At 38.7% G+C, this 20,947-nt stretch overlaps 2 protein-coding genes across 9 annotated transcripts in view; one reads left to right on the top strand and one right to left on the bottom strand.

The window, feature by feature from the left end:
• Positions 1 to 20,947, top strand: part of IQGAP2 (IQ motif containing GTPase activating protein 2) — a 120,332-nt gene that overhangs the window by 71,144 nt on the left and 28,241 nt on the right. The window contains exons 7-15 of one of the 7 annotated variants that reach the window (XM_048931749.1): positions 270 to 383; positions 3,055 to 3,233; positions 3,855 to 3,942; positions 4,533 to 4,696; positions 5,205 to 5,292; positions 7,637 to 7,800; positions 8,323 to 8,483; positions 11,267 to 11,391; positions 13,338 to 13,501. In XM_048931749.1, the coding sequence (XP_048787706.1) occupies positions 270 to 383; positions 3,055 to 3,233; positions 3,855 to 3,942; positions 4,533 to 4,696; positions 5,205 to 5,292; positions 7,637 to 7,800; positions 8,323 to 8,483; positions 11,267 to 11,391; positions 13,338 to 13,501 (1,247 nt within the window). Of the gene's footprint in view, positions 1 to 269; positions 384 to 3,054; positions 3,237 to 3,854; positions 3,943 to 4,532; positions 4,697 to 5,204; positions 5,293 to 7,636; positions 7,801 to 8,322; positions 8,484 to 11,266; positions 11,392 to 13,337; positions 13,502 to 20,947 lie in introns of all 7 variants that reach the window. The other 6 variants (XM_048931748.1, XM_048931751.1, XM_048931750.1 and 3 more) reach the window with 6 other exon arrangements.
• Positions 13,541 to 19,440, bottom strand: F2RL2 (coagulation factor II thrombin receptor like 2). Of its 2 annotated transcripts, none has more exons than XM_048931789.1 (2): positions 19,168 to 19,440; positions 13,541 to 17,455 (listed from the first exon to the last, which is right to left on the bottom strand). In XM_048931789.1, the coding sequence occupies exons 1-2, from the start codon at positions 19,220 to 19,222 to the stop codon at positions 16,368 to 16,370; spliced, it is 1,143 nt and encodes a 380-aa protein (XP_048787746.1). In that variant the 5' UTR covers positions 19,223 to 19,440; the 3' UTR covers positions 13,541 to 16,367. The 2 variants fall into 2 exon arrangements, with proteins under 2 accessions (XP_048787746.1, XP_048787747.1); XM_048931790.1 differs by having other exon boundaries at positions 13,541 to 17,449; positions 19,168 to 19,438.

Here is a 20,947-nt window from a genome sequence, read left to right as displayed (position 1 = left end):
GTTGTACAGAGCAGATCCTAACTAAATATGTGGGAGGTTGCAATTTTTAATAAATGTCTGTTTTTGAAGGGCAGAAGGGAGTGAATTTGTACAGAATACTTGTCGTATCTTAGCTTTCTTCAGAACATAGGGACAAAAGCTGCTAAGAACCCCGGATCACATTTGCTTTCAATAAAATAAAATTGCACTAGTATTTGTAGGTATGGTGATTCACAATGATGTTGCTCAGATTTTCTTCTAATAATTTCTTTTCTTTTGTACTCAAACAGAGGAAGAAATCAGCAACATGCGAAAGGAGCTAGAGAAGTATGGCATACAGATGCCATCTTTCAGTAAAATTGGTGGGATTCTGGCCAGTGAATTATCAGTTGATGAAGCTGCTTGTAAGTAAACTCTTGTTTTGGTTCTGTTTTCTACTGAATAAACTGAAAGAATGCCAACAAAATACTGTTTTAATTCTTCTATCTTGCCCATCATCTTTTGATAAGTAATTAGAAACGCAGTCAAGTTTTCATTGACCATTGCATTTTGTAACTGTTATGAGATCTTTTGCCATTGGTCCATCTGTACTTCTGAGCAGAAAATATTTTTATGCATGTCCATTGCATTTTAGGAAGTACTATCAGAAACAAACACTTCTTTCTATCTTTTGCATGTGTTTATTGTTTTGGTATCTAGAATTGAAGAAGTGAGCTCTTTGGGCGACTCCACCCCAGAAGGGGTACAATGGGCTACTCAAGGCAGCATATCTAGTGAAATTAAAACGTATCAATACAGAAAAGGAGTGCACTGAGTTGAGGAAAAACAAGCAACAACAGAACACCCTCTGTTATAATTAAGTGTCAGTGTGGCTTTCCTGAACTTTACAAAGCAAAATAATTGAAACAAATTTATTTCTGATTTAGTGTGAAGTTTCCAGATATGAAATTAAAGCATGTTTCCTTGTGTTGATTCATCTTACCACGTATTTTGCAGCTTGCTGCAGCTGATTGCTGTGTGTACACTTGTGTAAAGCCAGATCTTAAAATACTCTCTTTAGAAATAAGGTTTGTTTTTCTGCTTTTTTTAGCAAACTTCTAGAGATTTAGTGATGACAAAACACTTTTTTTCCAGTGAGCTTCCTTCCTTCCCTGATGATGAAAGGACTGTAACTTCCTTTTCTGAAACCTTTTTATAGCATGTATGTATAGTTTCCTTTGACTTTGGAAGAATTTCCAGCCATTTATGGAAAAGCGGTGTTTCCTGATGCTGGTTCTGTCTCTTTAGGCAGGCAGTGTGCTGTCAGTAATATGCCCCCCTCCCCCCCAGAACAGGAAGTATCTGCTGTGGGAACCCTCACACATCAGTGAGGATTGATGTGGAGATCCTGCTGCAGGAGGGCTATCACCCTGCTTCTGAAATGTAGTGAGCAAAAGGAGAAAGAAGAAGTGAAACAACTGCTAATGCCTTTTGTATGCTGTCAGCAATAGTACAAATTAGTCTGCAAAGAATGCTCTCAAGTGCTCTCAGAACTGACTTTCATCCTAACTAACCATATTTTGTACCTCCAGACTGCTCCTGCAGAGGTCCAGTCATGTTTCTCATTGTTTCTCTTGATCAACAACATCCACCAGCACAAGTTCACAGCTTTCCCAATCTTCATACTATCTGTTGTCCACTTGATACTGGCTCCACTGATGTCCGAGGGACCTCTCATACAATACTGTACATCCTTTCTGTGTATTTTTAGGTACAGGGCTTTCACATCTTCACTTTGTCCCTTCAGGCACATCTTGGTCTTTATAGAGCTGAATGTCAAAGAAACCAGTGTAGCTCTCTACATCTCCTCCCTGCCAGCTGCTTATCATTAGAAGAGAATGTTGTACTGGCTTGAGCTGGAGAAAACTACTTTAGAGTAACTTTCCAACACCTGGGGAACACTTCCATTTGATGCTTGCTGTCATGTAGCTTTGGAGGTTATAGGAGTAGGGAGCCATTATGTTTGTGACGTTGTCTTCCCCAGTTGCTCATGGAGATCCTTGGTTAGGAAAGGAGAAGGTTGGACAGTTCTAGACATAGCATGTAGGATTGTGCCCTGCTCAGAAACTCATAGCTATGTTTTCTAGGTCACAAATTTCACTGTTTGAATTTTCTTTTTCCTGCATAAAATATTTCAGTAATACTTATTTTAAACAATACTTTTGAGTAGTCATATAATCATTTAGGTGTTGGAGAATACTTTTAAGATCATGAAGTCCAGCCATCCATTTAACAAGTCCACTGCTAAACCATGTCCTTAAGTATCATATATACTCATTAACTGTTGCTTTACAGACACAAAGGAGCTTTTACTGAGGGAAATGACTGAAAATGCTTTCAATTGCTGCATGTAAATGCATTCTAAGTGACATAGAACTTGAGTAACAAAACTCAACTCATGTTTGTTCTATCAACAAAATAGCAGCCACTAGCTGGGAGAAGAAAACTTAAAACAGGCAGCTGTCAGTGTTACCAAAGCTGCCACTGAGCAAATGGAGTATGTCTGTTTCTGCTGCCTAGGGGATGCATTACGATGGAATGTTCGAAGGAAAATATGCAAATTGTCTTACACATATTAAGCCATCATTTCAAATAAATTAGAACATAGTATCAATATTAAATTAATATGAGGAGTGTCTGATGCAGAAGGTTTCCAACCTGGTACTCTGAAAGTGTCTGTGGTAATGTGAGTATCAGTCCTGGGACTGAGTTGAAGGAACAGAGCTTGCATGCAGCAGCTGACTGAACGGGCTGGAGCTGGACAAAATTGGACAAGCTGCAGTTAATCTCATGGTCATAAATACACAGTTCTTGGATGTTTTTACTGCTACTTCTGTACTTAATGGAATTTTTTTATTGTCTTGCTACAGAAGCTAAGTGAATTCCTGTTAATTAGTGATTTTCCACCATTAATGAGGGAATTTGTATTTCTGTTGTTAACACCACTTTTTCTTTTAAAAAAGAGGACTGAGGTCAAGGAATGATTTGAATGTTTTAATTGCTTCCTAAAATCTTGGTTTATACTTCTAATTCTAGTGCATGCTGCAGTGATAGCAATTAACGAAGCTATTGAGAAGGGAATAGCTGAGCAAACCATTGCAACTCTGAGGAACCCAAATGCAATGCTGCTGAATGTGGATGAGGAACTTGCTCAGGACTATCAGAATGAGCTCTTTGATGCTAAAAGGAGAAAACAATCAAGTGCAAGACTTAAGGTAGTGGTATTTTATTAGGCCTCACAGTATATATATTCCTTCTTATTGCTTTTTGTGTTGTAGTATTATCCTTTGAGAAGTAAGCTAAATTAATTTTTAATATTAAAAAGAAATGGACTAGGATAAGTAATGGTGATCTAACAAGCAGGCAGGCAATTCTAGAAGAATATGGTTAGTATGAATTTTGACATAAGCTCAGCAGCTTTGACCAAAGGATAAAACATTGAACATCCAAAAATAAAAAAATATGTATATTTTTCCTCTGTCCCTTAAGGAACAAACAGATTTTCTGTTCATAAAACAGAAGTTGATGCATTTTTGGGGCACAAAATATAATCTCTTCCACAGGTCTTTAATGTAAATGTATTTGCTTTGTTTTCACTTGTGAGCTTATGTTCGTGACTGCTGCAAAATGTTGTGCTGTAGTTAAATGGGTACTTTCCAGAAAACACTTTAAATATTGCACAGCCACGTATCATAGTATGCAGGTTCATGTGGTTACCAAATTCCTTCACAAGTGCATTCAGCAAATTTTTCAGCCGACGTGATTTTAATGACTCCTGCTAATTGGCTGTTCTCCCACAAAATTTTTGCTGATTGCTAATAATTTTGTTTTCTTAGAATGGCACAATCTCTGAAGAGGAGAGAGATGTCTATGAAGAACTGCTGACACAAGCTGAGATTCAAGGCAATATCAATAAGATCAACAGTAAGCCATTCAGGATCCTCACAGAAGTGTGCACGCTCTACCAGATTCCTGCTGAACCTTGAACCCACAGGAACAAACAATATTTCTGTGGAAGCCGATAAAACATATAAAATACATTGTCTGTCTACAATAGGTTTTCTTGCTGCTTTTTCTCTACTAATCTTTTGGGGGCTAATGTCTGTTTGTTTGTGAGTATTGCTACAAGGATTCCTCAGTTCAGAATCTAATCATTTTTGCCTGCTTTGTTTCTTCACATTTGAGTTCCTTCTGTTTGCAGATTACTGTAAATTTTGACCCCCTCTTCTATATAGACTTGAAATATTTTCATAACCTATTAGTTAGCTGTGTTAGCTGTGGTTAAATTGCTCCCACATGTGCTCACACAGAGCCAGAAGCTGGTTTTTTTTTTGTTGCTGGGTGTGTTTTTTTTTTTGTAGAATTCATCTTCAAATAGATAATCCCCTGCTGGAGACTGCCGCTCTGGCTGTCTTTTACAAAAAATGAGATGCTGACAGCCTTTGGGCTTTTTTTTTTCTTTTTTTTTCAAAAAGTGTGTATTTGCTGTTTTATAAGCATTGTTTTCATTTCAGTTCACATGGCTTTAGTCCAAGTGAATGAGGCTATTGACCGACAAGATGAAGTGGCACTGATGGCAGGTTTGAACCATCCTGCTTTGAGCCTACTTGAAGTTCTGCCACAAAATTCCTCTTGGTACCTATTGCAATTGTGTGATTCTAAAGAACAGAAAATACAGGTAATTTAGTAGAATGGCTACTATGCATCAGTTTTACTTTTTGATTTTTTTTTTGAAGCTGGCATAAACCAGAGAGAAATTATCCTATTTAGCTTTCAGTGTCACTTAAGAATGAGTTTTATAAAGGTTTTAGAATAATTACTGTACTAATCAATCCCAAAGCAGTTGTATTTGCTCCTAAGAGCACAATGCAATTTTAAGTATTTACTAAGAAATCAGAAAAAAAATTGAGATGTGGCATGAAAGTCCCAGTAATGCTTGTTTTATTTAATCTTTAAAACTTGAATACAACACAAGATAAAACTGAACGACAAAAAGTAAAAGCACTGGTGGAATTGAATTTCAGGGAGAAAATCACAGGGATAAACTAATGTTATGTGTACTGTGATATTCATATTGTCTGTTCAGCAAATACATATTCAAATCCTAGTGTCCCATTGAGGGTTTTTATCCCTTATCTCCCAACACGCTTACAAGCATAATCAAATCTTTTTTTTTTTTACGTTAGATAGCAGGGGTTCCAAATATGCTCGACAAAAGTGAAATACAGAAAGAAGTTAGTGTTGTCAATGCGGAAGCTGAGGCTCACAAGCTTAGTGAGTAACTGTTTTAATACTCATTTTTTAGCATCGCCATTTGATTATTTTAAGACGATTAATTCAATCCACAATTCTTTGCATGTAGACTCAGTTTCTTAATCTGAAACCACGTGCATTTTATTTTGTAAGTGTTCTGAGTCACAACTGCCAAGTCACCAATCTGTGCTACATCAGATATATTCTTTTTACTTGAGGTAGCTAACATCTTTATTTGAATAACTTAAGCTACTGGTAAAACACATTGGCTGAATACAAACTACATACAGTGCATGGCTTGATGGCTTGAATAGCTTTAATCCTTACGTGGGTGTGATAACCATCATTGTAGTATTAAAATAGAACAATCAAATAGAAGAATATTTTGCAATCACGTTGAAGAAAATTATTCTCATTTTTAGATGCACATATCTGAATCTGATCTGTTCTTAGACTGAGAATGTCACAATACAAAGGCTACAAGATACAGTTTTTAAAAATATAGTTAAGGGGTTCTAAATTTGCAGTGCACGAATTGCTTTGTTCAACTGAAAACTTTTCTGCAAGGAGATTCTGCTTTGTTAAACTGCTGTCATTTCATGCTACGTCTGAGCATGGCTTAGTGGCTGTTCTCTGTATTTCCAGTGCTTTGAATCCTGGCTCATTGCTTTTGTAATGCAACTTGAAGGTGGTACAGTGAGATCAACCTAAGCCAGAAGCACGGCTTGACTTGTTAGCTCGAATGTTAGCTCTCTTTTTGTTGGTTAGGCATGGTGAGCAGTGTTCCCCTCTTCAAAGGGGTGCTGCTTTGCTATGGAAGCTAGAAGGAAAATTGTGAGCTGTGAAAAGCAGCTACAGTGACTTGGAGAGCAACTCATTTCTCATGTCTAGTTTTAAAAGGAGGTAGGGGAGAATGTGAACATTTTAGTGTGTGTTTTGCAGTCTGCATGCTTGGTTCATGTATTAGGGATTGACAGCTTAGTTACTGACTCAGTTCAGTTGTGGACTCTGAGTCTTCTCCTCTTTCATCTTTTCTCTAAAGAAGCATGTGTGCATGCAGTAGCTTTGGGAGCCTTTGCTGTCTCTAACCATGGCTGCGGCCAAAAGAAAGCCTTTGAGAATAACAAGATCCTGTCCAACCATGCTTCAGTGCAATTGAAATGACAGGCAAAGAGTTTGTATAGGTGGGCCTGCTTACTTAGAGGTTTTCAAAGTCTTAATCCTTTATAAGGCCTAAGTGTTGCTGTGTACATGAAAGATGAATGGTATCTGCTGCACAAGCACTCTTGTATGGACTTTCAGCAGTCAGCAGTGTCTAAAAACATTCCCTGGCTAAGAGGGTAAAAAAAAAGAGATAAGAGAGGAAATGGGAATAATCTTGCTGATGGAAATGACATTTACATAATTGTCATTCTTTGCTCTGCCATATGCACTCTAACCTTTAAAGTTGTTTCCCTTTGCGCAAGGCCGAGGTGGTACCTTGTGCAATATCTCTCAGGGTGTGTTCTGGCCCGAGTTTCCTCAGAATTGGCTCTTCCTGGTGTGCAATTATAGTCACTGACTAAGCTGGAGGTGTTGCTGGGCTGCTGTGGGTCCCCAGGCTGGTCCCCAGGTTGGAAGTGTTTTTCTGCTGGTGTTCAAATGTCCTGAAGTGCGTTCTGCCAAGTTGAAGCTGTTCAGGGATTGAGAAGGATTGCATTTTCTCTGGTGGTTTGTTTGACACAAAAATGTGAGCTATGGACCATTTCTAGACAGTAGTATTTGTGAAGAATGATCTTCAAGACTTCAGTGGACAAGGGATAGCACAAATGCCTACAAGAATTTGTGTGTGTTTTTTGCTCATTTTAGCCACTGAGAAGCCCACCAGCAACCTTGTTCAGCAGATTTCTACCAGGCCTCCTGAAATGGAGTCACAGCTGTCCTTGTTGTGGGACAGGTCTGTTCTACATGGCTGAGTTAGGTTCTGCTAAATGGAGGATGTGAGGGAGGAAATAGAACACAAGGAAGAAAGTGTTTGGGTTGAGGTGGGACTGGAGTAATTGAGATGACATACTGAACAGAACAGAGAGACATTCTGTCCTTCTGCCTCTGAGCACAGGTCAGATTCCTGCTTTGGATTAAAGTATCATAGAGGATCCCTAATATCTAAAAGTCCAGAAGCTTTTTTTAGTCCTCCATTCAATTATTTGCTGAAAATTTTTGAATAGATGCATTTTGCAACATGCAGTATTTTATCTTAATCTGATGCTTTTCTCCAATGACAGAAAATTATTTTCTTTGGATAACCTAACTGTCATCTACATGGCATAACAAAGTAAATGGCATATGGAAATTAATAGGTTTTTCTTTCCCTGCTGTTCTCTAGAACTTATAGCAGTTGACAATATCAATACTGCAATTCGTAACTGTGATCCTAGTAAAACACTGGTTGCACTGATGAAACCGGAGGCACAGCTGCCTGTTGTTCACTCATTTGCTGCTGTTGTCTATCAGACTGAGCTGTTCAACCTCCAACAACAGAATGCTGTGGTAAGAATGAAACACTTATGACCTGCTCTGATGTTACATAGCCAAGCTGTGGAACAGCATAAACATAGCATGTTGTCATGTAAAATCAGACTTAATTCTCTCTCCATGGTGCTATGTGTATTGCATGACTGTTTTCAATTGAATTGGCAATACTGAATCATAAAAGTCATTTCTTGACACACTTTGCTCTGGCTGAGCTGTTGTGTTGCAACGAATGGACTTTTTTAATTGTTGCATGCTTACTGAGGACTAACCCTTTGTACATTGCATAGAAAAGTAATCCCCTGCTATCACAGTGTGATCAGAAGAGATGGGACTGTGGGGCAAAGGGCCCGAAGGATGTGTAGCAAACAGTGAGAGCTCTCAGTGGTGTGTTAATGTGACGTGTCTGTGACCAGGATACATCTTAGCATTTCAGTCCTAAATCAAGTTTGCATCATTGATGGTATCTGGACTGTGTAATTCAGATTCATTACACTGCTTATTTAGCTTCCTTACTTGAGGTACATTATTATCCTACAGAATTACCTGGCACACGATGAACTGTCTGTTGCAGTAGAAATGTTGTCAGCTGTTGTGTTGCTAAACCAGGCCTTGGAAAACAAGGACATCCAAATGATAAGGAATCACCTCAGAAATCCATGCATTGGCTTCAATAATCTGGAAGAGGAAAACTTGCAACGGTAAAAGTTCATTTTGTCTTGTCTAGAGGAGACTTGGCAACCTCTGCAGAAGGATAAGTAGGCATTTCACTAGGTGGGCTGTGCAGTGCTGTGGCTCCGAAGCTGAAAAGGCTGCAAGATGATTCTCAGTCATATGTTAATACGGCAAAACATAACAAATACCAAACTGCTTGAGTGTCCCTAAGTGTAAGCTGGCTCACAACCTCAAATATTTGAGAGCAAGAGCTTATGCAAGGTGAAGGGAAGTATTTTCAGAAAGCAAACATTAAGACCTGACAAGAATTTTTGTGGAGACTAACAAACCAACTGTAGCTGGAAACTGTTAATCAGTAAACTCTTCACAGTACTGGTGGAGGATCTTTGGAATGTGATAATGTGCTTAATGTCTTAAGGTCAAGGAGACCCCTTGGACCCAGGCTAACCCTATTTTTTTTCGTTCAAGATTTAGAAAGATCTTAAAAATGTAGCACAGTCTGCTTGCTAAAAAACTGAGTATGTTACTGTGGCACGTATGCATGCCCAAAGCTAAGTTAAATCCTGCACTTAGCTGCCAGCTGCTTGCACTGCCACATGTCTGACTTGTCACAGCCATGTGCTGCTGCTGTGCTCCTTTGCTTATCTGCAAAATAAAATAAAAAAAATAAGATTATCAGGCAGCTCTAGGGCCTGTGCAAGATCTGAGGCCCCTGTCTGTGGGGATGTGGGCAGGTTCTTAACACCTGCCTATGGGTGGTGGAAATCTGAGGGCTGTTGGAGGGTGTCGTCAGGCAAAAGGGACAGCAGTGATCTGATCTGGTCACTAAAGGTCTTCACCAGAGGGCATGAATGTGAGAACAGCTCTTGACGCTGGAGGGAGAGCAAGTCAGGATAGGAATAACTGGTTAGTTTGTGGCGTTGAGGGAAGGAAGGATCTGTAGTGACTTGGAGAAAAGGCAGAATGCTGTGAGGTGGAGCAAAATTAGTGTTCCACTTGGATTCTGCTCGTGTCAGGGAGAGCCAGTGGGAGACAGAAAAAACACTGTGAAAATAGATAGGTGGGCTGCAAAGTGTCCAAAGATAGTGATTTTGACTGATGGCACTGTGGCCTGTTAAACTTGGCAGTCAGTACAAATGAAACAGTGGGAATTAATTGGATTAAGGAATAAAATAAAGCTACAATGCCATTATGTAAATCTGAGCTGCAGGAAGACTTAATTGCACAGTGCCAAAAGGTAAAAGGTAAAGTAGAGCTAGAGAAATTTCTGTGAGGGAAACACTCAGTAGCTTTCTACTGGAGGGCATGCACTTGTTAAGGAAATGCCTTTCCCAGAACATAAATCTTCAGTGGAAATATGACATAGACTTGCAAAAATTGCATGTGTTGTGGGGAAAGTTATTAGGAGTTGCTAGGTTCTCATAAATTCAGTCATTTTCCTATGATAACTGAAATGAGAAAAACAAATTGAAATTATGACATATGAAGTTTAATACTTACCAGAGGAACCACCTTCTTACAAAAGATTTAATAAGTGGGACTCATTACTAAGCACTTTGTAAGTTTTCAAAATAGAGTGAATAAATCAATGGGTTGCAGACCTTTTCACAACTATTAAACATGAACGTGCATCCTCCAACTTGGAAGTCCTTAAATGTAGTCTGCTGAATGCTGAGAGGACACACCAGAGCAGGAAATAATTCTTATCTATTTCCCTAGCAGCCACTCATTTCAGGACACAGATGAAAATATATTTCGTCTGACTCATGGTGGCAGCTGAGTATTTTAATCAGGAATACTAAAATTATTTAACTTGCATGTATAAGTGCTGCAAAGGTTTCCATCGTGATCCTTTTGTGATCCTTTAAAAAGCTTAGGCTACAAAGCCTGTGCTTGGAGGACATTGATTTGGGTGTAGAGGAGCATTATTCATGTCTTCTCTTTCTGTGGCCCATCATCCTCCATGTGCAACATGCAGTTATCTTCTGAACAGTAGGAGTTGCTACCTAATACTATGAGAGCAGATATTCTGCTGTTTGAGTTAGTGCAGCAAGAGGTGGGCAACAGTTTCTACCAAATTCATCTGTATTACCACACAGTAAAGGATCTGCCCAGCTTTGCCACTTTCCCTTAGAGGCAAAATGGGGACTGAAGCAAGCTTCTGCTCCTGATGGCTTCCTATCAGAGAGGATATAAAATAGTTCAGGACAGATGGTGAAGAAAAAAGCCATCATGTTTTTCCTTACCTCTACCTGACAGAAAATAATAGCAAAACAAGTCATTTAAAAATCACCTAGTGAGCAGAAGTATTTGAAAATTATTTCTAAGAACTGTAAGGCTCACCATATTCCTGCCTCTGTAACAGAACTTGGATAGGCCACCAGGTTGCATGGTATATTTTTTTTCTCCTGAGGTCACTAGAAAATTTCAAATTTTCTGGGAGGTAAATACAATTGACAACATAAAATCGTAGTGGACTGTGGCGGTCCCTGAAAGGAGATATCCCTGATATCTCCTGCTTAAGATAGTATCTGGGGGAAAGGCAGCCACTTCCCGAAATGATATCATCATCATTCTGCCAAGAAGAAGGCTTTGGATTAGCATGTAGGGTCAGTTTTTCACACCCCAAAATACATGTGTGACCAAGAAAGCAGCTTGCATGTTTGTATAATTTCTGGCAGGAGATGAATTGGTCTGATAATCATTCATTGAAAAAGTCAATAAATTATGGATGATATATCTGACTAATTCTTAATGGCAATTTACCTTGTGTATGAAATACACTTATGTATTTTATATCTTCTTATAGTTATGCTGATACACTATTGTCTATTAAGTCAGAGGCTTCATCTCAAGGCCAAGATTATTTAAGCTGGAATGATATCCAGAACTGCATTGACATGGTTAATATGCAAATTCAAGAAGAAAATGAAAGTAAGTAATTCTTCCTGTACATTGGTGGCAGAGATGATAGTTTGGTTGCCAGGGCACACATTTCTGTGCTAAATGGCCTTGCACAGACTCTGATCAATAGAGAAAGCTGTTATTTTTGAATGGCTGTTGATCTTTAAATCCACTTGAAGTATTCCTGGTTATGTTATGCCTGGTTCAAATGTATCCTAGCATGCCTACCATCTGCAGCATTACAAATACTGTGGTTCAGAATACTTGTCAGTATAGTTCAATATTTGAACTGGATGATATCACTGCAGGGATTTTACAGAAACTGTAAATCAAGAGTGTATTGGAGGATAGGGTCAGAAAATAGGTAACATACTATTTAAAACAATGGTTTGTTAAGTGATTTCCAAGCCCCTGTTTTTAACCAGAGATTGTAGGAACTGCAGAAGTAAAACAGTCTGTCCTGCTCTCCTTTCACATAATTTGATTTCCTATCTGAAAGAAAAGTTTATTGTGTAAATTCTAACATAAATGGTTTTGGAGAGTATTTCTTTCATTTAAGTGTGGCCCTAAATTTTGATGTTAAATTAAATGTGGTCATTTGGGCTTCAAAAGTGCAAACAGACTGAAGTCTCTGATGGATATAGATGCATTTTCCATAAAGTTTGAGGCTATTGGCTACCCTCTCCTTAATGCTATCAGCACAGTGCACCCTGCTTTGTTTAGCAGTGGTAAGAGAAGAGTCTTACCTTATGGAAATACGAAAACTGGCTGTATGTTGCTTCTGAACAGGGAGATGCAGGCCTCTTGGCTCTTTTGATGCCTACCCAACCTACTATCCTTTGATACTGATATCCCATACTGGGATAGGATATAAGCGTATTTTTTTCAGTGGGCAAAATTACTTTTTGTGACTCTCTGCTTCAATGGAGTCATGAATAGGTGAAAAAGGCCTTGAAATAGATGTTTCTTCTTTAGCAGTCAGTGAACTGGTGAAAAAGCTTTGCTTGTAGTTTCAGTAGTACAGGATTCTGCCCAAAAATCATTAATAGGGCAGAGAATGCAGGAAAAAGGCTGGCATTGATTTCCATAAGCAAGCCTGTGTGGCTGCCCATTCCTGCCTTAGCCCTCATGAGAGCATGAATCCTGGACCCACCAGCTGTGGATGGCATGGCTGCAACATGGTGAAAGATTATCAGCTACCAGTGGAGGGTGTCGTCTCTCACAGAACATGAGAAGCCCTTGGTCAGTGCCCTTGTGGGGCAGCTTGACTTCAGGGTGAAATCTCCCCAAGCAATGCATTTCCACATTGTTTTGGAGAGGGAATACATCGTCACTTTAAATGAGAACAGTCTTGACAACTGAGGAAAATGAGTCATAGGTTTTATTAAGCACATCGTGTGATGTGGCTGTAGTCCTCAGTGTCCACAGGTCTGAACAAAATCAAGCTGATCTCATAAGATCAGCATTGCCAGTTTGATTAGAGGAGGTGAAGTTTAAAGAAATTAGGTTAAGGTTCAACATAATGTTGTAACTTGTAGGTCAGCATGTGTGTAACCTCTGAAATTAGGGTTTCAAGAAGTCTAATTCCCAACCACTCAACAAGTCTGGAGTCTTTCAGCACAGCCAGCCAATATGTTGATGCACACATAGATACGGTGTCCAGTATTTTTTTAAGCTTCTCAAAACCCTTTGTGCTCTGTTGGTAAAGTAAATATTCCTTTTTTTTTTTTTATGAGGGTAAAATTTTCTGTGGAGAGATAGGTTCAGTGGAATTAATAGGTGTGGCAGAAAGGAACTCTGCGAAAGTGAATATCTTCACAGATGTCTGAAGAAAATTTAAGTTAGTTGCTCTTGCTGTCTCTGCTTCTTGTTACTTGATTTTTCTTTTCTGTGTGTTACTGCTTTGTTTGTATCTGTTGTGTGATAGGCTGTATCTCTTTGACAGCTACACTTGTAATAAAATTTCTGTTTCATAGGAATTATTGCAATTGACCACATTAATGAAGCAATTGACCAAGGAAATGCTGAAAAAACTCTAGAAGCTCTACTGATGCCTACAGCCAAGCTGCAGGATGTGAGACCAGAAAATGCAAAGCATTATCAGGATGTTCTGCACCACGCCAAAACACAGAAACGCAAGGTTAGTGCTGTTGCCTCTTGTCAGATCTGAAATGACAATTCTTTTTATTTGCATGTGCTCTTGTCCTGTTCCTGCAGTCTTTGGATTAGTTGTAGGAATAATATAAGCTGGAAACAAGAAAAAAGCACTGTATAGTTTTCTACTACAACTTATTCTGACCATCACAGAAGATTAATTATTAATTAATTAACAGTAAGATACATTCTGTATCTGTTAGGTGTTTGTGTAAGGATCTAGTTACTAGTGATAATTAGGCAGGTAGTTATAGGTGGGAATTGAGGCTTCTGCTAGAAAGTATTCAGTCATGCTGAGGAGAGTACTACTTCTGGGAGATCTTCTGCTGAGAAGCCTCAGTTGCTGAAATCTGAGGGTCTGTAGTAGTGGTGTTTCTGTTCTGCCCTTGTCATGCAACAACACACTTCCCATCTTGTACATGCCTTCAGCTTCAGCCAATCTCAGCAGGATGCTTGTACTGGCTTCCTCAAAAGCAGTGCCCTGGTTAACATCACAGCTTAGGGAAGTGTAAACACAGATCAGCCTAACAGCTTGAAGGATTTGACTGAAGGGAAGATTAGCTAAAGCTCATAGTCCAGCATATATAATATTCTCACAGTTTCAAGATGTCTAAAATTCACATGATGCATTCTTAATGTCAGCTGGAAAAAGTCCCTGCACAATGGCTTGTAGAAACACCTCCCAGCTATTTTGCCACCTCACCTGCAGTACCTGCTATGAAAAACGTGTGCTTCTGTCATCTGCTGGCAGAGCTTTTGGACTGGGTGTTGCAAATCTCAGTCTTGTGTTCTCCCATAACGTCAGGTTTCACTAATTACTGGATGCTGAAAAGTCTCCACCCTTGCTGTGTGCTGGCTGTTTCATTTGTAGTCCTTTGACAAATACTTAAAACATCTGTTTTTATGTAATGATTTATTAAAAAACCAAACAACTCTGCTTAGGGAGAAAGCAAGACGCTGTATTGTATATGTTCCCAAAATAAATATTCAAATGCATTAATTTGAGTTATTACTCTAGCTGCTGAATAAGAATATGGATATCACCTTCCTTAATATATGATTTAAATTGAACTTCTCCTAAAAACAGAATTGAAAAGACTGTGCAATAAACTCTAGTCTTTATCAACCTTTTACTTTTTTGATCCCTGTTTATAATGCAGATTGATCTTTAGCTGTATTTAACATGTTTTAAGAATGAGTTGTGGCATAAGAGAGTACTTGATTTACAACAGTTAGATAGGTTTGACTCTGAACTTCCTGGATTCCTCAGTGTCTGGAAAACAAATGGATTGAAACTGCTGGCTTGTTCTAACCATGCTGTTGTGACGTCCCTCTGGCTGAAGTGGCCTCAGCTATGTAGAATCTAGTTCCTATGAAAGCTAGATGACACTTACTCATTGCTTCCTCATTGCTTGCAAGTACAAATATGCAGTTCATTTATTCCTGTAACTTTATACAGTTGCTTCTAACAGTTCTCACAACCATTTCAAACCAAGTGTGTTCAAGTCTCATTGAAGAGAAACCCTGTGTTTAGGAAGTGTCTTCTGAATACCTGAAATGTTAAACAGCTATGTGCCATACTTTGATATGCTTCCTGTGTTGTGTAATTTTGTGTGACAGACACATGGGCTTTACAATAAAGCTGGCATTTTTGTTGTTTGCAATAAGTGGTTATATCTGGATTACTTAACAGTTATAGTTAAATGATGTGCTTGTGGAAGGCATTTCACTATTTAAAATAAATTAGGAATCAGGAGAAAATGAACAGGTAGAGCCTTACCAGATTTCTTGAAGGCACTTCCCATTTTCCACTGCAAATGACTTCGTTTTTAAGTTTCTGACAACACTATCATCAAGTACTTTTTATTTGCTTTACACAGTTAGTTACAGGTGTCAACCAATCACTGAGCTTATTTTGTAGGATTTTATATTCTGCATTTGTAGATCTTGAGCTTCCATAAATGTAAAGATAACCATTTACTTTACTAGCAAGGGCAATTAATCAAAACTTGCTTCAGTTCTTGTTACACTAATCATTTCCTGTGAGGATGTGGAAATATAGAGGATACGTCAAAATAGTTTTCCTTTTTTGCTTACCAAGCAAGAATAAAGCATGCCTGGATTCACAGTGATAAGGTTTAGCTTTCAGCAGTCCTTGAGGGTTGTAGGAGCACGGGTGCTGACATAGTGGAAGAACAAGTCTCCAGAGCAAAGCTGGTTAAGCAGCCTCAGAAGAGATACTTTCTTGGAAGCATGTCAAGTTCTGTTTTTAAGGCTGTAGATTTTGCTGCACTTCCAAACTAATGGGACTGCAACTCTTTATTTCTAATACCTAGGGCAGAATCTGCTCGTAGTTGTGTGCCATAATGCGTTGTAGCTCATGAATAGCTAGTGCTTTCACTTGTTCCTATTCCCAATGTATCAAAACCTCACATTCACGTTAGTCCTGCAGTGATTGTGGGCACAAAGAACATATAAAGTGTTTCCAAGTCAAGAATGGGCCTTAAAAGTTCTGGATGGATTCCTCTCTTGTTCTGTGGTCACTGATATTATAGTGTAACCATATGTTTGATCTTCTCAGAAGGAAGTTCTCAGCTGCTTCCCTCAATCTAGGTAGGTTCACCTGACTTTGTAGCACACAGAACAAAATAGAGAAGTATGTTTGATGATGCCTCTTGTGTGGGGTTTGGAAGAAGTAGATTTCACTGAGGTCATGATTTAACAACCTTAGCATTTTATTTTTTTTTTTTTTTTTTTTTTTTTAGATTTAATTGTCAAATCTGAGGTTTATTGCTACCTGGGTTAGTACTATACAAAATCATAATTCCAATAATATAAATATAGAATAAAATTCACATTTCCCTGGTTATTTTAACCATTGTTAGGTATATATTGGATTGACTTCGTATTTTTGACATTAGAAAATAAAGGAAAGGATCAAGACAGCTGTTTAAGCTGCTAAGGCATAAAGCTATCAGATAAAAAGAATACAAATTATCTGTGTTGTAGTAGTAATAGTTGATATGATGGATAATAAGAATAATATTGCTTGGTACAAAGCAAATAGCAAAGATGGTAAGAATCAAAAGACTGACTTTCACATACCAGAACCACTCGTGAGTCTTGAGCGTTCGAATAATCGAAACATAGCAGAAAATGATGATTGCAAGAGGCATTAAGAATCCAAAGATAGCTAAAGAAACATAGTAGTAGAACTGGAAGGAAGATACAGTTTTGCAGGCACTGTGCACATCATGGCAGGTGTAAATGCCCAGTTGTTTCACGTAATAGGTTTGCTGCATTATGCAGAGTGGGAGCATGTACAAAAAGACGATGGTCCACACAGTGGCACAGACGGCAATGGCATAGGTGCGTTTTGGCAGGCTCTTGTAGGTGAAAGGGTGAACGATGGCCACATAGCGACTGACGCTAATGCACGTGAGCAGCAGAATGGAGCAGTACATATTGCCATAAAATACCACAGTTGTAGTTCGACACATAATTTCTCCAAAAATCCAGTTGTTCTTGTTGATATGGTATGCTATTTTGAATGGCAGCATGATGCAGAAGAGCAAATCTGAAACAGCCAAGTTTGTGTAGAGGATGGCAGTGCACACAGACCTGATTCTGAAGAGCAGCATCCACAAAATGATGGCATTAGATGGTACACCCAATAAAACAGCACTGAGGTAGACAGTGGGTATTAACTTGGTGCTCAGAGAACTAGTCAGGTATTCCAATGTGGTGTTGTTCACTTCTGTTAAAGTGGAGTCATTATATTTCTTCACAGAACTTTTGTTTTCCTTGATATGGATTGTCTTTGTCTCCCCTTCTATAGCATGAGGTGGGATGTAATCATAGTCTCTTGGTAAAATTCCACGGAAAGTCTTGATAAGAGACACAGTTTTAACTGCAGAATCATTCAGTGAAGACTCTAAAGCTCAAAAAAAAAACAACAAAAAAACTGTTAGAATAGGTGAACTGCTGGATTGGGAATACAATTCACCTTCAAGTAAGGAGAAAGGTAAACTTCTCCATCTGAAAAAGGACTTCTGTTTAGAAAGTTTGGTGGTGCTCCCCATTGCTTGGTTGTTCAACTGTGCTCAGGAACAATCTTTGTTTACTTGTAATTTTGAACCCAACCTTGAAAACATAGTGTGAATGTAATGCTAAACTGATTTTTCCTGCTTATGAGATGCTTTCAGTCATCTTTATCAAAATTTTCCAACACTAGTTTAAAGCTTGCCTTGTAGGGTTTTTTTGCAAGGTGTTAGCAGTGTTGGTAATTTGTTACATAATAAGCAACTTTGATCTAGACTTGGTAAGAATATCCAAGCAAACAGCAGTGCTATCCTTGTCACTTAGTGAATGAAATACATGACTGAAGAAGATGGAAAGGGCAATGCCTTGCCTAGCACAGGCTGGAAATTTCCAATTTTCAAACTTGAAAATAATTCTAAAAATAATTTTGGTCTTGTGTACCAAATTAAGCCAAATTAAAGTTACATTGCTGTATTGGATTCTGTCTAACACAAACTAAGACCTTTCAGCACTTGTACATGAGGAATTATGGTCCTGAAAGCTGAATGCAAATGTTTAGACTGATGTTATATCAAACTCATTGGAAGGTGAATAAAATTTTTCATGCACCAGGAATAGTTTTTGAATCAGCAAATATCACTGACTTGGGAGCAAAGCCAGCGATGCTGGTTACTCTGATGCCTATTCCTCAACGCTTAGTAGAGAGCTTTGTAAAGGCATCTACATTTCTTACTGAAGTATGAATGTGTTCCACACATGGTCCGAAAGTATTTTGCAGAATAATTGTTGCAGAATGAACAGCTGCAAAAAGAATTTTTGCATTAAAAAAAAAAGCCTTGGCTGTGTTTGATGCCAAAAGACTTCATGCAAGGCACAGAGTGTGGATCTTGAAACTGGAATTCAGAAGCAAGTTGAAATTTGGATGAAAACCTGTGGGTGCTTCCAGATTGAAACAAAATATGGAAAATAGCTTTATTCGGGCTCAGTGCTGTGAATCTGGCAAGTTTTTGGTAGAACATTTAGAAATCATGATTAGTATGCCTCTACCTCTTTTAGTAATTTTCTGGGTGATAAATAAAAAAATAATTTTAGCCGCTATTTAAAAGATAGGTGCAAGTATGCATATCTGTTTCATACAAAACATAGTTTCTAAAATGGCTTCATTTGAAAGCAGCTATCATTTTAATTAATTAAAAAACAAGTAGGCTTACTGTTCAGTCATTTCAGTGATTTTTGTAACAGCAGTTCTCAGAAAATTTCCTTCTAATAACGCAGTCTGAGGTTGCAGTTCTGTTGAACATTTCAAAGCGGAAGGAACGTGACTGTACAGGTTGAAGTGTACCATCTCACTACATAAATATGATGTGTTTTCAGAAAGGAAAGAATGATTCCGTAGGTAAAAACCCCTTACTGAAAGTGACTGGGGAAAGAGAAAAGTAGTCCAAGGTATAACTGAAATGGAATGAAATTCTGCCTAAAGTGAAACTTGCTGGAGTATAGCAAAATGCAACGGATTGTGTACAGCCCATTTAAGCCAGTAAAGCACCAGGGTTATCAAAAAGCAAATGTTATCATCTAAAATTGAAAGTTTATACAGAAAGTAGAACTGACCTGTCGTAAAAGTTGATGTTAGAGAGAGCAGTCCAGTGAAAACCAGAATCTTCATTGTAGTTTGCTAAATCCAGATACCAAAAAAAAAAGGCAACACAGTTTTAGTTCATCTCAGTGGTGTTGGGAGGGGATTTTCTTCCGTCTGTAAGGCACTAAGGCACAATTGATCTGTTCTCCCGAAGCATCCTGTAGGCATGAGATTTATGGCAAGGAGCTAGTTTGTTCTTTGTCTACTACAGCAAGAGGGTGTGACGTATCCAAATATGCACACATGACTCAGTTTCAGCCTCTGCCCAACACAGAGATTAAATTGCTTTACAGCAGCAGTTTAACTCCTAATTTACCACAGTCCTGAAGATGATGGCAGTAAAGGGAAAAGGGGAGGATCAGATGGAATTTCTATGTACAGGTATTTGGGGAAAAAGGTATCTTCTGGAAAACCGTTTGCTAAACACTCAGAGGTCACACCCACAGACCAGAAATTCTGTACTGCTGAACTCTATACGCTCCTTGGAGAGAGGCCAGAAGTGGGGAAGAGTGTGGTGATCTTGGTTTAGAAAATGCAGAGATGAAAGTAAACCACAGGGATACACATATGCCTTAAGACAACACTGCTATGCTTCAGTTTCTCTGCATCCACCTAACAGCCAGCTGTGACTGCATCCCAGCCCAGCTGCCTGCTCTGGCAGGCCACTTACCCCCCTTTTGCAGCCTCTCAAAATTTTACTGTTTTGTTGATCTCTTCCTGTTCCTCTGCCTGTGTGGGTGTTTTCTGTTGTTTTTTCTTAAATTTACTTCCATATTCTCCTCCCACCACCTCCACCTAAGCCAAGAAGCAGTGGCTTGCTTCCAGCAGACAAAATTATTGTGAGTTCTGGTCTAGCTTCTAAGCTAGTGGCAAGGCTTAGCATAAACAGATCTTGGCTCCAGAACAAAATTTGTATCTGTTTTTGTACTTAATGCGCTGAAACTGAACACCAGATAAGAAATTCTTCTCAGTTTCGCAATTCTTTGCTATAAATTCAGTCATGGTGTGGGAGTTCAGTAAATGCACACTCAAGGATTAATTCTAGCTTTCTACTACACTTGCATGCATTCATTGTCATGCAATTGCCTGATGCCACTTGACTTTATTTAGATATTCTAGTATGTGTTTACACAGATGATGGAAACAGAGGTGTTTTTGTGCCATTTTTTACCCAATTTTTTTTGCAATTTCTATGGATAATATATTTATCAGATTTTTTACATGGAGTTGGTCCCTATGACAATAATATCCACTGTGAAGATGGTTCTTTGCCTGCCCAGGAGTGTTTGACTTTGTATCTCTTTCTGGTTTTTATTTTCCATTATATTTATGTATGTGTATATATATATATGTATTCCCAGATTTTGATTGAACCAGTATGTTGCTGTTTCAGTCATCATCAGTCTCTTATAAATCTCTCACACTTACTGCTTCTATGGGCAGAATCTGGTGCAGCACAGAGTTTCATGGGGTCCTGCCTGTGCATCCCTTGTGCTGGCAGTTTTTGTTGCAAACTTCTACCTGTGGTTGTTTAAGCTGTTAACACCTGCATTCTTCCAGGTGTAATATTGCCCATTGTAGCCATAGGCTGGAAGTATAGGGATAAGGATTACCTTGTAAGAGGCACCCTCTCTTTTATTTTGGGTATGAAGTCATCATGCAGGGTCAGCCTGTAGAAAGTGAGACCTGCTCTACCGCTCAGCTCCTGCAACCTTTGCCACCCAAGCTTAGTTATCACTGCTAAATCTGAGC

This window comes from Lagopus muta, chromosome Z (assembly GCF_023343835.1).
Source record: "Lagopus muta isolate bLagMut1 chromosome Z, bLagMut1 primary, whole genome shotgun sequence".
Lineage (NCBI taxonomy): Eukaryota > Metazoa > Chordata > Aves > Galliformes > Phasianidae > Lagopus > Lagopus muta.
The sequence above is the reverse complement of the archived record's forward strand: the minus strand, read 5'-3'. Positions and strand labels throughout refer to the sequence as shown.

Excerpts from the sequence above, each read along its gene's own strand:
- F2RL2 (XM_048931789.1), bottom strand. The coding sequence starts at position 19,222 with ATGAAGATTCTGGTTTTCACTGGACTGCTCTCTCTAACATCAACTTTT. Across the intron at positions 17,456-19,167 it reads AACATCAACTTTTACGACAG|CTTTAGAGTCTTCACTGAAT; the intron begins GTCAGTTCTACT and ends TTTTTTTTTGAG.